At 34.2% G+C, this 17,828-nt stretch overlaps 1 protein-coding gene and 1 long non-coding RNA gene across 6 annotated transcripts in view; one reads left to right on the top strand and one right to left on the bottom strand.

Moving 5' to 3' along the window:
• Nucleotides 1–17,828, top strand: part of Bruce (BIR repeat containing ubiquitin-conjugating enzyme) — a 571,194-nt gene that overhangs the window by 58,756 nt on the left and 494,610 nt on the right. For all 5 annotated transcript variants that reach the window (XM_069833681.1, XM_069833684.1, XM_069833683.1 and 2 more), the window contains exon 8: nucleotides 11,353–13,053. In XM_069833681.1, coding sequence (XP_069689782.1) covers nucleotides 11,353–13,053 — 1,701 coding nt within the window. The remainder of the gene's footprint in view (nucleotides 1–11,352; nucleotides 13,054–17,828) is intronic.
• LOC138705078 (uncharacterized) lies at nucleotides 1,080–7,230 on the bottom strand. Its single transcript, XR_011333579.1, has 5 exons — nucleotides 6,578–7,230; nucleotides 5,458–5,614; nucleotides 5,101–5,351; nucleotides 4,279–4,838; nucleotides 1,080–4,041 (listed from the first exon to the last, which is right to left on the bottom strand). It is a non-coding gene; the product is annotated as an uncharacterized lncRNA (long non-coding RNA).

The raw sequence follows: 17,828 nt of genomic DNA, 5'->3' as shown, positions 1-17,828 counted from the left end.
TTTATCCAGTAACGGTCTTACTAATAAACCGTGTATAGTTTTTATACGAGACTTATGCAAAATTGGGACAGAAAACGTTACTGATAAACCTTGCATAAGCTATGAACGTATAAACAGTCTGTAACTATACAATGGGAAATGCTTTGCAGTAGTTATATACACGAAAACCCTTGTTTAAGCGTAGTATATAGAGAAAAAATGGCCGCCTCTCTAACAGCTGTTCGTAACGACTGTCATTTTTTGATGATGGTTGCCTTGTAACCACAGAAGAACAAACCAAAGAGCACAGAATAATTAGAATAATATTGCTGTAGCTTGTACTCTTTGGCCAAAATATATAGTGAGGATCACGTAAGTTCAGTTCCCAAACAGCAAATATTTCCGCCTTGTCAGTGTTGCCAACTGTTACCAGATATCACCACATGTAGTAAAATCACGATCCTATGTACTGAATGACTTCTTTACTCACCGTACTTTACCTTAATGTTGGAAGGTTATTCTAAATAGTTTCAATAATAATGAGAAATGTATTGCTATGTTCTATTCTTTTATTCCTTTACATTATTATTAGTATTAGCATTAATAGGTTACTAGACGTAAATATACAACAAAGTATAGTATATAATATTCAAGAATCAAATCTGTTCCAAGACCAATTAAATTATTGTCACTTCACTTCAAAGATTCCAGCGTACATATACTGTACTTCCTAAAGGTAGATAAATTAATAACCAATTGACTTTTGGTTGGAATTCGAATGAACTTCTGATTATCTTTTGAAATTAGTAAGGAAATGGATAATACAACTATGCTAAAACTGAAATAATAATAAATCAACTTACAAAAATAATTTTGGTCCTTAAAAGCCATAAGTAATTTCACTTCTAGATACCTTTTTAAAGATTTCATTTGTTTGTAAATTGCTTAATAATGCTACACTTACACTTATTATTTCTGCAACTCCACGTCTGTCATTGAAAAAATGTATGATACATAACTGTGAAGTCTCTTTTTGGCTCTTGTGTCCTAAATTTAAATAAGAAAAAGCAAATGATTCAAGAAATGTGAGCTGGTGAAAATTAAATACTCAATTAATAAAATAATTACTACCAAAAGAATATTTTATTAATTCTATACAAAAGATGGATTACACAGAACAGATGGCCAGAAATCATAGATTTATACACAACATACAGCATGAAACGATCATCAAAAAATGCTTTTTGTACACAATAACATCTTTCAAACGAAGTGAAATAGCCAATAAGTTCAATAAATATTATGCTAATAAGTAATAACTATAATTAATAATTATCTACAAGCTGTAAAAGGGAATAAAATAGTATATTGTTGAAATTAGGGGGTTATGGTTTATTACGTGTATTTATAATTTTAATTACTTTTACTACATTTAATTATATTTTAATTTCTATTAGATTAGTTGGTGGTGTGGTTGTTAGTTTTATCTGTGTACGTCAGACTATTAAGGAAAAACTGAAAGAAATATTAAATCTACTATCTACTTTATATAACAATATTTAATCAAGAACTGAATATTACTATTAATTTAATAACATAAGACCCAAAACATCTCCAAGTCCAGACAATACTCATGCTGATTTTCTTAAACATGTTGGCAAACAAGCAAACTCACTACTTTTATCTTGTAATCTCATCTAAAATACAATATCTGTCTGGAGAAAATCTATCATAACATCAATTTTGAAAAGCAATTATTCAACTAATATCTTTTCGAGTTATCGACAGATACCACTTACTAGTATGATAGCCAAAATTATGGAAGAGATGATTTCATAGATTGAATTGGTTCCTGGAATCTAGTAACTAACTTTCATTTTATTGGGTTGACTTTAGAGAATTGCATTCAACAAATGGACAGATTTTAAATTTTAGTCAAGATATTAAAGATATTTTAAACAGAAAACAAAACAACTTAACAATTTTAATTTATTTTCAAGGATCATATGGCTCTGTAGATATAAATCACTTAAGAAATTGCAAACTTAGGGTGTCCATGATAAAGTGTTACACTGGGTCAGTGACTTGATTATTTGATTCATTGTCACAAATATGTAAATAGAGACAGATTCATCTGGGCTTCCCACATTGTTGTTTTCAGGAATACATTTTCCAATATTAATGTCGATGGTCTAACTAAAGAAATAGATCTTATGATAATCTCATCATTTGCAGATAATATGGTTGTCTAGAACAAAAAATCACAGTCCACAAATATTAATAAACTGAGCCAAAATCCCAACAGACTTTTTGACTCTACTTGGAGAACTCAAACTTGCTCAATTAAGGGAAACTTTACTAATAAAACACAATCCCAAGTTATTTCAAAATGAATAGTATATAAGTTAACTTTAACAGATGATGTTAAGAAATGTGATACTTCTCCAGACATTTTAAAAATCATTAGAAACGATAAATGATCTGGTCAGTGAGTGACTACATACAGTATTTTTTATAGATGGATCCTGTTTACCAAGCCATAGATGTAGTGGTGTTGTAGTACAATACCAGTATATTCCCTTTTACAGGGAATTATATTCAAACACTTGTTTGCCCCATTTTAACCGTGACAACGCTTTTTAGCTTTTTAAACATTCCGGTTATTGTATTGTGTTTGTGTTTAGTGAAAGATTTTAGATAAGGGCGCAAATAGCCATAGTAGCTGACGCGCCCTTTTTAAACGCCACTAACTAACTAACTAACTAACTTCAAACACTGACTAATTTTGATAGTGAAAATTTAGATACACTTTTAAGCTTACAAAATCTCCAGTATCGACTTCATAAATCTGAGAAGGCTGTCATACTATCAGATTCAAAATCAGATGTTCTTGCTGCAGTAATGGACGTAACAGCATGAAATCTCAATATTTTACAGTGTTTTAATATTTTAAGCAAAATGGTCGAATTACATCGACGACTGGTACTTCCGTGGATCCATGAACTTTATGGAGTGGGAGGTAATGAGGTAGCTGAAAGGTAGCAAAATTACTGTAAGGTTATCTATACCTGCATCTTACCACACTGTTAAAAGAATAACAAGATCAGAACATGACAATGTGGTAACAAAAATCGGAATGATTCTAAAGCAAATGAAAAAATTGCAATAGGCCATCCGGCGTCTGCTCCACGATGGAGGAAAATCCTCAGAAGAAACCAACTAATCAGACCAAATGGGGGATCCAAACTACCCTCGAGTGCAGCTCTGAATTTGCAGGCCAACGAGTCTACTGACTAAGCTACATTGGTGGCTCCACTAAAAATATGAAGTACATGGCACTCAGATTATTAAATTGACAAACCTAAACAATTATTCATCAGTTAAGCTATAAAATATAATACATAGCAAGCAAGTTAATTCAATTTAAAAGTATAAACAATTCAATCAGTTGAAATATACAGAAACTGATAATAAATATCATGCAAATTACTTCACATTACAAGCATAAACAATTCATCACTTGTGGTATACAGCCTACTATTTAATTTACAGCACATACAATTCATCAGTTAAGCTATAGACCTACAATCTACTATTCAATTTACAGCATATATAATTCATCAATTAAGCGAAACAAAAATATAGTACAATACATAGTAAAAATAATACACCTAATTTAATAACTGAACTTCTATGAAAATCTACAGTGGCAGTACTCATATTATCACAGGCCATGATTGTCTCAAATATTTACAAAGAACTGATATTTCAGAATCTCCCCATGCCATTTCTGAAATCTCAATGAAGATATGGATCATTGTCTTGACTGTTTAACTTTACACAGCTTTCAATCATCTGGTTAAATATTGGAGTGCAAGATAACAAATGACATCAACTGCTGAACACTTGGTATCAATCAACCAACAACTTCATTACATTAAAGGGGAAAAAAAACTGAAAGAATTAATTGTATATAGACACAACACATAAGACAAGGCCGCTTCAGAACAGTAATTGGCAAGGCTCTGTTGTTTTAGGATTCTTATGTAGATTCAATTTCACCTGAAAGAAAAAAGTAGCATCTATAAGTAGTAGTAGTAGTAGTAGTAGTAAAGATAATAATAATAATAATAATAATAATAATAATAATAATAATAATAATAATAATAATGACTGTAAAGTATGGAAATTAATATTGCAATGTAATATCAAAAGGTGATTTCACACCATCAACTCTTATCATTTAGTACAACTCTTATCATTTAGTACAACAAATCTATTATATTCAGTTGCAATCACCAGTAGCTGTTCTTTCCTCCATTTTGTTGTTGGCTGATTTTTCACAAGTCTGCTATGATATGCAGCACTATCCATGACAATAACGCATTGCCCTAATGTTCTCAGGTCAACAACTGTGTTTGCACCCACTTCTCAACTACAGGGCTATTCATAGCACTATGGTAGTCCTGACTTTTCTTTCAATTGCATGAAAAAATTAAATCAGCACCTGCAATAAAAATTATACCTGGGCATATAATTACGTCACATGAATTCACAGCATTTAAATAAAGAAAATAAAACATAACATAACATAACATGACATGACATGAGATCCTCTTTGGTGAAAGGCTTTCCCACGTTTTTATTTAGTCACCAATTTTTATATTTTTGTACCCTGATTTAAAAAATTACTCTTGCCAAATTTACGTAAAATATAAATCAATATAACTTACCGAGTATAAATCCACCTTTCGTTCCGGCATCTAATCTTCCACCCTCGTTTGTTGGTCTATGAATAACACCATTCATGTCACTGGAAACTTCACCTGGTTTATTTCATGAATAAGTGGGTGATCATACTTAAAAAAACAGAGAGAGAAAAGCAATTCACATTGACACTCTAAGAGACACAAAAATTTTAAAGACAGGAAAACCGTTCAAGAATTTTATAACTAACCTCTAGTTATAATATGAAACTATTAATTGCAAAACATGTTGTTCCCACCTGAATTCATTACTAGTAGCCTATATTAATTGCAATTTCATATTCCACATAAGTGTTAATCTATTTGTTAGTAAAAAATTCAATCACTCAATGTCTCACAATACATTGAAATTTACCATTCATAAAAATCCAAGTCTCATCCAAGAATACTACGGGTTTAGGGTTCTCACGCTCCACATTTCTTATATATTCTCTTAAAAACGAATAACATCACTTTCTCATACATGTGTATAAGGATCCCCTTTGCTCCATAGAAATTTCATCTCTTTCAAAATTTTTTTCACCGATGATAAGGATACTCTAAATAAATATGTTTCATAATCATCATTCATATGTTCCAGAACTTTTGCTGCTGTTAGTACTTCCCCTGTAACAGTAAATGAAAATTATGCCATATTTTTATACATAGGCCTATGACTAATATCAGAATTACATTGCATAAATCAACACAATAATTCCTGTAACTTCCCTACCTTTATGTAACTTGTCATAAATAAATCTCGCAATTGCATCTTCCGTAAAATCATCAGCATCAGTCACTGGATGTTTACGTAGTCTATGTTTTCCTAGTGTCACGAGTGGGGTCCCCTTGTGTGAATTGATCACTTTCGTGGCTGTAGTTAAGCCAAGCTGTAATAACAAACAATAACATAATACTTCTAAAAATTGTTATATCATAAAATTCATGCATAATACCAACATTTACAGCTATATGAATAGAAAATGATCAACATGTTAGGTTGGGTCTACGATAGGTTTAAGTAGGCTAATATTTAAGTAATTCTCCAGAAAAGCTACACCAAAGAAGGCATAATTTTATTTTGTTTCATTGATTTCTGTGATATTTACATAGTGATGAACACGTGGTTTTAGTGCACAGCCACAAATACTTTCAGCACAAAAATCCTTTGACACTTACCTGTATATTCTAATGCATTGTTGTAGTCCCTCCCTCAAACTTGTTACTAATTACCAATATAACATGCGAGAGGTCCAGGACGAAGAGAAATGGTTAGTTTCCCAGTAGTGCGTCCTCATCCTCTCGAGTGTTATATCTTAACAAGTACTTTGGGTGGGGTAGCTTTTCTGAAGAAACACCATATTTAATATTACTTAGACCAGTCATGAATAAATTATTCAGCCAGAGTCAACGTTCCTATGCTTTATAGAGTATGTTATATAGTTATTATATAAAACTGAATTATTTTTAAGCACCATAACAGGCCAACATTCATGTAATATTTGCTGCAATATCAAGTTAATAATTACAATATGACTTGTATTTTCTTCGGCCGATGTGGCATGTAAATTGTGATCTGAACGGTTAATTTAATACCAAAAGAGAAAACTGGAAATTTACTTTCGTGCTGTTTGATTACTTGTTCGTCTAATTTGTAAATGTATTTAAGCTATCACCTACTGCAGTATTACAGTATCTTAAATGTATTTAGTTTGGCAATATGAAAATCACTGACTTGATTAAACATTAGGCCTAACCTAAAAATTTGTTTTGTTTGACCACAATCATGAAATTATTAGTGCAAACTCCTAAAACTGAATACCACTTTGAAATGTATGCTTAAGAATACTTACTCCTAATAATTGTCCTATTCTGGTTGTAATTGCTGTCTCCGTTAGCATAATTCCTTCTTCATTACCTTCTTTCTTCAACTCATTATACACCTGAACTACAGATTTCTGAAGCGTACTCTGAATGCCACACATTTTCTTCCTTGGAGGAGTCACTGCAACACTATTTCATTTTTTTGACATAGTAATAAAAATCTAAACACGAAAGAAATTCATTAAAATTTGAAATAATATTTCTATCCATTACCCACGTGCATTATCACGCCCAAGTATATTATATTCATTCGTACTTATCTGACTATTCTTGAATTATAACCACAACGCAACACATAACATAACTATAATGTATTAATATTAATACTAATATTAATTAATTATTAATAAGTTCGAATTTCACTATCTTCCAGTAACCGGCTGAGAAATCTAGTACAATTTTAATTTCATGGAACTCCAGTACCGGCAAATATTGTCGATATTTGCCTCAGCTGCCAACATACCGGTTACAAAATCACTACCATTTATAGTATTTGTCAGTATCGAAATTCGAAACGAAGTTGGCAAAAGAAAATTCAACCTTCAAACTAGAAAATCACCATAATCCACTAGCATTTGTAGTAATGGGGGAAAAATGGTTAGGTTTCACCCTTAGGGTATCAAGTTACCTGGTCTTCCCTATAGTGTGGTAATCGATCAGAGCCAGTTGTACTATCGATACTTAACACGACACACTAGATTGCTCTACCGGATGCAATAGAGAACCTCAGACATTCTATTACCTTTCGTAATGAAGTAATGAAACTATGACGTAGCTGTGTAACAGTTATACTGTTATACACGACGTACGTAGTGATTATTAGTAAGGAATTTACACACAACTTATAAACGAGCTACTCATTGTATAAGTATAAGACAGTTAAACATCTGTATATAGAGTTTTTATTAGTGAGACTGCGAATGATTAGTTATTATTATTATTATTATTATTATTATTATTATTAATAATATTGACTTTCTTCAAGATTAATCAATCAGTCTTCTTAATGTATCCAGCTGTTTGCTGACAACATAAAGTCCACTATAGTCCACTGTAGTCTATTCAGTTGTTTTTCACGAGAAATGAGGGGTATTTTGATCAGTGTTCATTATAGATGCCTGTTGCTAGTAGCCAGAGTTGGGGTGTAGTCAATATATACTGCAGAGCTGTGTCTTCTGCAACTGGTACTGATGATTTTAATTTACTTCTTCTGTGGTTTATGGATGGACAGTATAGAATAATGTGTTCCAGATCTTCATCATGATTATTACACCACAGACAAGTAGGAATATCAGAAAGGTGAAATCAGTGTAGATACAATTGTGTGACAATGTGACCTGTTCTGGCTCTTGTTAAAAATGTTTGAATATGTCTGGGCAAGTTTTTGTACATTTTCAGGTCATTTGGTTTCTTTCGAACGGACTGTAAAATTTTTTCTTTGTCAGAAGAGAGCCAATTGTTGATCCATAAGTTTATGAAGTGAGATCTTAACTGAAGCAAAAGGCATTGGATAGAGATATCACTTGAAGAGGTCTTGGTTGCAAATATGTTGCCTGTTTTGCAATATTATCGATTTTCTCGTTTCCAAATATGCCACAATGACTAGGTATCCATTGAAATATTATTTCCTATCTATGTTACCTCAAAAACCTGATGGTGGAACATCTGGAACACTGTATTATATTCCAAAATATCAAGAAAGCTACTTCATACCATGTTCATCCTTCTCCAGTCTTGACACTGAATTGCTAGCTATTCATGCTGCTCTTCAGTGTGTTACTCAAATTTCAGAAAAATCTATTTGCATACTTAACCGACTTTAAGGGAGCTATATTCTTCAAGATTAAGTAATACATGAAAAATAAAAAAAATAAAAAAAGTGTAGAAGATAAGTTCAGAGATTTTTCAATGAGATTGTATGATAATATCATCTTGAAAATTCCAGTAAGGGTAAGTTACCTGGTTGAGGTTTTTTCCTGGGTTTTCCCTCAACCTAATATGAGCAAATGCTGGGTAACTTTCGGTGCTGGACCCCGGACTCATTTCACCTGCATTATCACCATCATCTCATTCAGATGCTAAATAACCTGAGATGTTGATAAAGCGTCGTAAAATAACCTACTAAAATAAAATCTTACAAAATCATAACTTAACGCTTGTAAGTAGTCTCTCCCTTTCATTCACATATTCATGTTGCATTACTACACGCATTTATTGTTAACATACTCTTTAAATTCTGTCTGATACAAAACTAATTGTAACAAGAGTAATGCTTTCACTATTTACAATTTTTATAGAGATGTAAAGTCTGCTGACTGAACAAAGTTTATGCATTGCTTATATGTCTGAATTGAATACAGATGCTGTTACTAATACTAATACTTATTGTAACTGAAGTAGTACGGGTCCGGCAGAATGATCTCCCTGTTTTGAATTGGCCACCATACAGGTTTCTTGTTAGTTGCGTTTGAGTGTTAGATATCTTTGAACAGCACAAGCCATCCCATTTCAGTTATCATCATAGCATGAACAGGTGATCATTGTGCATTTTGTTGTTGAGCTTTTTTAAAAAAATGGTGACTGTGATTACAATACTGTGGTGATTTCGTACCCATTTTAGAGTAGTTAGACACGAAACAAATTATTACATTATGGTTTATTTAATGATACTTACAACTGCCGAGGTTATATCAGTATAGCCGGTGTGGTGGAATTTTGTCCCTCAAGAATTCTTTTAAATCCCAGTAAATCTACTGACATGAGCCTGTCACATTTAAGCACACTTAAATGCCATCAACTTGGGCCAGGATCGAACTCGGAACCTCGAGCACAGAAGACCAAACTGCACTACCCAGGCCGACGACATGAAAGAATTCGTGATAAGAAAACCCAACTGATATGGGTGAGAAATGTCAGACGAAAGGTTCAACTTTCAAACAGAAGTCGTCCGGTATATATCGCAGCAGTGGGCAGGTTCTCCTATTAAACATACTCCAGTATTGGCAATATCTGATCGGAGTGTCAGATGAATCTTACACACCTAGACTTCAAGTTCCATCCCTACAAAGTTATGATGGTTTGGAAACTTCGGCAGTGTGACTGATTCAACCACCAAGATGCTTGCGAAACCATATTGGAAAATTTCCAGATAATGCTGTTGTGCTCAGTAATGACTAAGCTCATTTTCATTTGTTGGGTTGCTTCAACAAGTAAAACAGTATGAGTCTCCAGAAAACCCATTAGAAATGCATTAGCAATCTCTTCACAGCGAGCATGTTACTGTTTGGTGTCCTGTTGCGCAATTTGGAATAATAATAGAGCCATGTTTTTTTTTGAGGAAGTAGGATGCACAGTCACTGTTTGAGGAGTGTAGGCCAGCATTTGGACAATATCTTATATACAGTAGAATTCCTGGTATCCGGCAACTGTGAGACAAAGCCAGTGCCAGTTAAGTGATTTTGCCTGCTAATTGGAAAATACGTTTATGGGTTTTGTAAAGACATACTGTACTGTACAAACATTTTCTTCCATGTTGAAATTTAGTAATTTTCATAAAGATACTTAAAAGTAAAGTTTTGAAATACAAGCAATGTTTGAGTACTGAATATGGTAATGTATATTCATCAGTTCATAATTATTCTAATACAGCAATAATAATTGCATAAAAAATACGAAAAGTTTGTAACCTTTAGGCAATTTTAAATGGCGACCATGTGACGAGCAGTGTAGATCCCAACTTTGATATGGCCACCTCAAGTTCTGTGCACCACGATTACCAAAAATTATTACTGACGTGAACAAAATACAGAGATTGGATCAACTTGACTTTCTTGTAATGTTAGGCCTACAACAAAGTTGAGAATGAATTTTTCGACCATATCATTATGGGTGATGGATTTTGTTACAAAAAATAAATGCATGCACATAACGTCACACATCAAAGAGTTTAAAGAAACATTTTCTGCCAGAAAGATGATGGTAACCTTTGTCTGGAATAGGAAAAAAGTGCTTCTAACTGAATTCATCGAACCAATGTTAATGTTATGTTTTTTAATTAATGACGCTCGCAACTGCAGAGGTTATATCAGCGTCGCCGGATGTGCTGGAATTTTGTCCCGCAGGAGTTCTTTTACATGCCAGTAAATCTACTGACGTGAACCTGTCGCATTTAAGCACACTTAAATGCCATTGACCTGGCCCGGGATCAAACCCGCAACCTTGGGCGTAGAAGGCCAGCGCTATACCAACTCGCCAACCAGGTCGACTTCATCGAACCAAGTACCACAAAAATTGTAGAAAGATACTGCAAAATGCTAAGAAAATTGCACAGAGACATCCAGAACAAAAATTGAAAAATACTGACGTCAGACATTGTGCTTATTTAGCCATGACATTGAGCTGTGAATCAGTTTGGTTGCGAAATGTTCGATCTTTTTCCATACAATCTAGATCTTGTCCTGAGCGATTGTCACCTCTTCACTCACATGAAAAGCTGGTAGGGATCACACTGCTTGAATACCAATGAGTTCATGGATGGTATCAAATCTTGGTTGAGCTCCCAAAGGGTGACTATGTTGAAAAGTAATGTAGGCTTATAAGAATTTTTGTATGTAATAAAATATATTGTTCTCATTGCAGTTTTTTATGTGAGAGAGACATTTAACACAAAAGTTGTGCCAATTTATTAATAAGTATCGGTATGTTACTTCTCTGCAAATTGCATTTAATTTATCTCGTGTTTCAGAAAACCTGCTGGGTCCTCCATTGGGTTGCCAAGACATGGAACTAACAGCATTATGTATAGTTGGTGGTCCCCATCAACAGAAAAGTCAGAGACATATAAGAAAGAAAGTCACGAAACCCACTCAAAGCGGCAGCGTTGTGTCAGTGCGACCTTCTTTGGTTGGAGGTATTAGCATTAGTCCTTTAGCCGTGTCTAGTAGAAGAACTAATTTAGACCTTGTGTGGGGAGGCAATAGTGACATTATTAGCTCTCCCATGGTGCGTGCCATGAACGATGTGAATGAGGCTAGTAATAGGGAATCTGCAGCTTTGGATATCATGAAAGTTCGTGAAGTAGATTCTGGTGCTAACAGTGATCTTATGTCAACAAATCAACACATGACAGCAGAGCGTAAGAAGTCGTTATTCCTTGTAGTTTATGATTTCCATTACCATAACCACGTGAAGGATGAATGTGCAGATACTAAAGACGAAGGTGGGGGAAAGGGGAATCCTGGGCAGGCAGGGAACAGTGCGAAAAAAGTCGTGTTGGGGACGGGAACGAGTGCTTCTTCCTCTGGAACAAGGCAAGAGAATAACAACATGTACCAGGAAATCTTTCTTTCGAAGTTTCTTTACGATGTACCAGTTATTGAAGATGTGGACACAGATATAGTGATGGCCCCTCCTCCAGAATGTTTGGTAGATGGTTTGGAATTTCCTGCAGCATCGTCTTCTGGTAGCATCTACCCACCTCCAACTGCAATTGCAGCTCCTGCAAGTGGGGGTGGGACTTATGATACTTCATCTGTAAATGTGACTTTTTCTGCCATAAATGGAGGCCTCAATATGTCAAACTTTCCCTCCACCTCAGATGGAAGTCCACCAATGGTGATAAAAGTGAGTCGTGTGTCAAAGAAAGACAGCTGTAGTAGTAACAAGACCAGTTTGGACAGCATGAGTAGTTGTCAGCTCACGAAGCGACGTGATCCTTTTATGGTACAGTGCATTGCTTTACCTGACGTGTACAAAGAGAAAAGAAATCTGTCCATTATAGGAATCCACCCGACGAAAGATGGTGGTCACTTGCTTGTAGTGTTAGGTTCTATAGACTGTGATAATTCTAGTTCAGTTCCAGGTTATGGAAATGTGACATCAGTGCCAGTCAGTTCTAATTTTCAAGGAAACATGATGTTTGAGTGTAGTGATAATGACAGCGATATGGATGTCGACATGGAGGATGTTGTGGGACTTTCATCTAAGTCCACAGAAAGCAAGCAAGTTGAACATTTTGCATCTACGCAAAATTTTGGTTTCTTTCATGATGGTGATGCATTTGAAGAAGGTTTACAGATGCTAGAATCCAGTAACTGTAAGAGGACAAATGTTCCTTTGTGCAAGGGTAGTGTATTGCTAGTGTATGCTCTGAATTTTGAGGGAGAGGTGGTGAAATTAGACGAAACACCAGTGAAAGTGAGGGATTTCGGTACATGTGGGGAATGTCCCTTGGAAGTGACATTGCTACCTTTGTTGGAGAGAGAAGATAATGGTGATGCATCTAATAATCAGCCGAATCCTGTGAAGGGGTGTCCCCAAGGTATGGCAGTGTTGGTGTGTAGAGATGGTTTTGTCAGGATCATCGACTTGGCCACTCTGAAAACAGTCTCTCAAGCTGTGCCAGAAAAAAAGGGCACTAGATTTGTATCGGCTACATACTGCAATAGTGAGTATAATTTTCATATCAACTTTCTTAGTTATAGGTAAAGTTCTTGGGTATTTGTACTGTGTAAAATAACCAATTAAAGCTCATATAACATCGAAGATGCATTTTTTTAAAATGACAAATGTGTTTTTCACAGCATGTATGTGGATTGTAAGTGGTAGGCATAATGGGTTCATATTGGTTGAAGTGCTTAGGGCTATCATAAAGAATTTTTAATTTCATGTGTATTCTATTATATGACTGGGTTAAATTTTCTTAGGATTCAGTTTTCTTTAGATTTCTGAACATGAAGTTTCAAAATACTACATGTAGTTTCCAAATATCTTGGTGATACTGTATAAATACCAAAAAATGTTACATTAACATCAGTTTTAAACACTTCATTTCGTTTTTCATTTCCACCTCTAATTCTCAAATTCACTCTTGGAAGTTACTGTTGAGTTGGTACACGACTCATCATTGCCAACCAAGCTTTTGTAAGAAAATACCAAACATGTTAACTGAGAATGCTCCTTCCTCACATGGTCCTTGTTACAGACTTTCAACTATCTCTGGTGATACATAGAAATGAACATTTAAAAACGAATGTACTTCAAAAGAATAGCAGCAGTCAGAAACAAACAATACCCTATCTTCAACTTAAAATGCTGTGATACTCGTGACCTTTCTCCATAAGACCAACAGTAACTTTGTGGATTGAACAAGAGAATAAGTTACATAGTATTATTTAGAATTGGTTTTACATGTTATTTCATGCTAGATACCTTATCATTCAACTAGTAACCATCTGCTTTTATTTGCTTGAACTCTGTAGTGAAAGAAGTAAGACCAATTTTTTTTATAGAGTTTAATGTTGAGACTGTTAACACATCTTCTTCTTCTTCTTCTTCTTCTTCTTCTTCTTCTTCTTCTTCTTCTTCTTCTTCTTCTTCTTCTTCTTCTTCTCCTCCTCCTCCTCCTCATCCTCCTCCTCCTCCTCCTCCTCCTCCTTACTGTCGTTGTTCTCCTCTTCTTTCTTTTTCCCCTCTTACATTCTTTTTTCTCGTCTTGTCATTCTTGTCATTTTCCTTTACTTTATAACATGTAAATAGTATTGTTAACTCTTCATTTATTCATCTCGCCTTTTTTGTGACTAATAACAACCAATCCTTTTAGCTTCATTTTCAGAGATTGAGAAATAAAATAAGACCTCTATTCGATTGCTGGTCTTGTCAATGACGTTTGCTTCGTTGGCTGATTATCAGAACTCAGTGTTGTGAGAGATCTAGTATTGCTGTGCATAACCCTTCTGCCATTCTGAAACTGTTGCAATCCACCATTCATGGTGTGGTAATACTGATGGCTTTTTATATGGGTGTCTCACAGTGGTACATTTTACGACATTTCTGCTCATAACCCTAAATATAGAGCATTATTTTTGTGGGTTGCTTGTTATAGGATCAGAGGAAGTATTGGGGTATCCATTGTTGGGACAGCTATAGTTATCCACGGAATATGTACTTAATCCGTTTTAGCATAAATATCAATAATAAGCAAGGCATGGATTGGATACAAGGGTGACATAGTTGGGAATCGGTATGGTGGTAGAAATATGAAATGACGATGCTATTGGAAGGGATAGCGCGAATGTTCGAATGTGAATGCATGAATTTTCGTAACCAACATAAATTGTTTGAAAGCAAAACAGCTGCGTATGCCATGGCAAAAGTGTAGTGTATAGTTTCCTCACAAATTAACCTTAAAAGAGCAAATTTATCTTTTTTTTTTTCGAATGCACATCACACACTTATGAAAACTCATGTAAATTTATTTTCCGAATAGACATGATCAGACTTACAAATAGTCGCAAAAAGACACTTTTTAATGCGAACAAGACAAAACTTTAGTGTATAGTTTCCTCACTGCCACTCTGTGTTTGTCAAGCCTTATAATTCATGGACCACATCCTCGAAGAACATCTACATGAATAAAGAGAAATAAATATCTGAAAAGAAACATGACAGAAAAGAAATATTATGAGAAACAAACACAAATAAATAATTTAATATTGGAACTTACAGAAGATTGAAGAACGCTAGCATGGTTGATACTTGGGACACATGTTAATCCACTGAAGGCAACACACTGAAGTAGTTCAGTCAACACATGAGTCATTCCACGTCAATTTAGACAGTTTAAAGAGAAAAATGACCTTCATGTCACCAATTCTTATTAAACTTTCATGGCATTCTAAGAGTAAATGCGCATGCGCACACACATACACACACAGACACAGACACAGACACAGACACAGAGCTTTTATTGCCCCCCAAAGTCCTTTAATTCAATAGTTACAAAATATATAAATTTTCATAAAAGTCTGCCCATTATTTCATATTAACTTTAATATTTCATATTCCATTTCTTGTAGGAGCACCGTTCTAGACTCATTTTAAACCTAATTAAACATGCTTCTGACACATGTGGTCCTGGAACATACAGGCTAGAGTGTAGCAGTTTGTAAACTGTAATTATATTTAAAAATTTTAAATTTAAGGAATTTTGCTACTCGAAAACGATATGAAAAAAAATAAAGTGGTATTCTCCATTTAATTTTCAGTATGTATGCAAAATTTAAGGATGGAACCGAAGTTCATATAAAATTAAATTATACCGAACAAGACATTATGCAGCCACTGCACTGAGCTCGTGTTGTAGTAGTGGAGCAGAATATAGATGAACGTCAATCACAGAATAGGACATTAGCACACGTCTCTTGCATTAAACTAATGTTATTGACAAGAAAATAAAATGTACAGAATCAGTTCTCTAATTGTGAAGCAGAGTATTGTTTTATTACTGCTTTGTTAATTGAAATAGAGATGGAATAATGTATTGTTAGTGTTCCGTATAGTGGTTTAGTTTTGCCATTTTTTCAGAAGCTCACACACTATTTGATAATCCTTGTTGCTGAAGAATTTGAAGAATATGCCACTAGGCCTAATATTTTTCACAGCCCATTCGAACAATTTCTTGCATGTTGTGATGGGATGTTGAAATGACTGAAGACTGGCTTTCGTAGCAAGCCTTTTAGTGCTGTTGCCAATGCCGTCACAAGGATCTTTACCATGTGATGTTGCAAAAAAGTGCCACTCTGTGGATACTCCAGAATTCTTTTCATCATAGCATATGTTCACAAAATTCTTTCTGTTCTTATATTGTGCACTTGCTCCTTCAGAAAATTAAATAATTTTATTAACAGTCCGTACATCCTTCTTTAGAAACGTGATTAAATTACGTTGATAAAGATGAACTGCATTGGTTTCATGTTTAAGACACTCAGATATTACAACTAGAGTCCTGTGTTTCACTTCACATTCTTGTGTGAAATGATGGATATATTATTATTATTTGCTGCTTGTGCGTACTTTGTTGGTGCTATGCAGTGTTAAATTGCATACATTAACATCCTGTTCTTATATTGTGCACTTGCTCCTTCAGAAAATTAAATAATTTTATTAACAGTCCGTACATCCTTCTTTAGAAACGTGATTAAATTACTTTGATAAAGATGAACTACATTGGTTTCATGTTTAAGACACTCAGATATTACAACTAGAGTCCTGTGTTTCACTTCACATTCTTGTGTGAAATGATGGATATATTATTATTATTTGCTGCTTGTGCGTACTTTGTTGGTGCTGTGCAGTGTTAAATTGCATACATTAACATCCTACAAAATATGTACAGTAATAGTGTAAGGTTAGCCATTTACCAGTAAATCAGGCCTAAAACATCATAGGGTCATAAGGAGAAAACCTTTAAATACAACCCTTACCTAACATGGACACTTCATAATGTAAGTACAGTACATTCTCTTCATAATGTAAGTACATTCTTGTAAAAATCCTGCAGGCATTCGATGTTTTTTGTTAGGTTGTTATTTTAAAAAATTGTCTATTATGTCACATTATCTTTCCAAGTGTCAGTGCAGACCTCATTTTCTGGTGTGAATACAGAATCAGTCATCGTTTATGGCACGGAAGAATTCTGTGGTATGTTTGTTGATATGTGGATTCTTCATGTATGGAATGAAGATTAGTGTAATTTTTGCAAGGAAGTATTTACTCAACAGCATTGATGAATTCTTTTATGATGGTCATAATATATCTCCCATTAGATCCTTATCGCTGAGTGGAGCTATGCATCTGAATACAGGCAGTGCATGCACTTTCTAAAATATTTCTTTACAATTCAGTTTCCATATTTCCATCTTAAAATTACACACACATTGAGAAAATTATTGATTTTTTTTTTTTTTTTTTTTTTTTTTTTTTAATTCTCGGGAATACGTTGAAAATTTAAATTTTAAAATGCATTAGTGCTGTGTTTGTAATAAATTATTCCGAAAAAATGGTATTAATGATGTGAAATAAAAGTACAATTCTTAATGTTTCAATTGAACCAAAAACCACCATAAGCGTTTATGTCTATGTTTATGCGGAGGGGGAGGGGGAGGGGGAGGGAGAGGGGGAGAGAGAGAGAGAGAGAGAGAGATTTTTTTGTAGCTATCAATAGTAGTTGAAGCAAAATTAATCCAGATAATATAATTAGACAAGATCCACAAATGAAGAACGCAGTAGCCAAATTTTTCCAGAGTCTAGGTATGTTATTGAGGCAAAAAAGAGATGCTGCCCAGACAGTTCCTGTGTTAATATATATTTTTATATAGTTAGTTTTATTGAAAAAGAACCATCTGAATTTACAGGCTGCCATTATTGCCAAGGTAAAAATGG

Source organism: Periplaneta americana, chromosome 8, assembly GCF_040183065.1.
Source record: "Periplaneta americana isolate PAMFEO1 chromosome 8, P.americana_PAMFEO1_priV1, whole genome shotgun sequence".
NCBI classification, from domain to species: Eukaryota; Metazoa; Arthropoda; class Insecta; order Blattodea; family Blattidae; genus Periplaneta; species Periplaneta americana.
The sequence above is the reverse complement of the archived record's forward strand: the minus strand, read 5'-3'. Positions and strand labels throughout refer to the sequence as shown.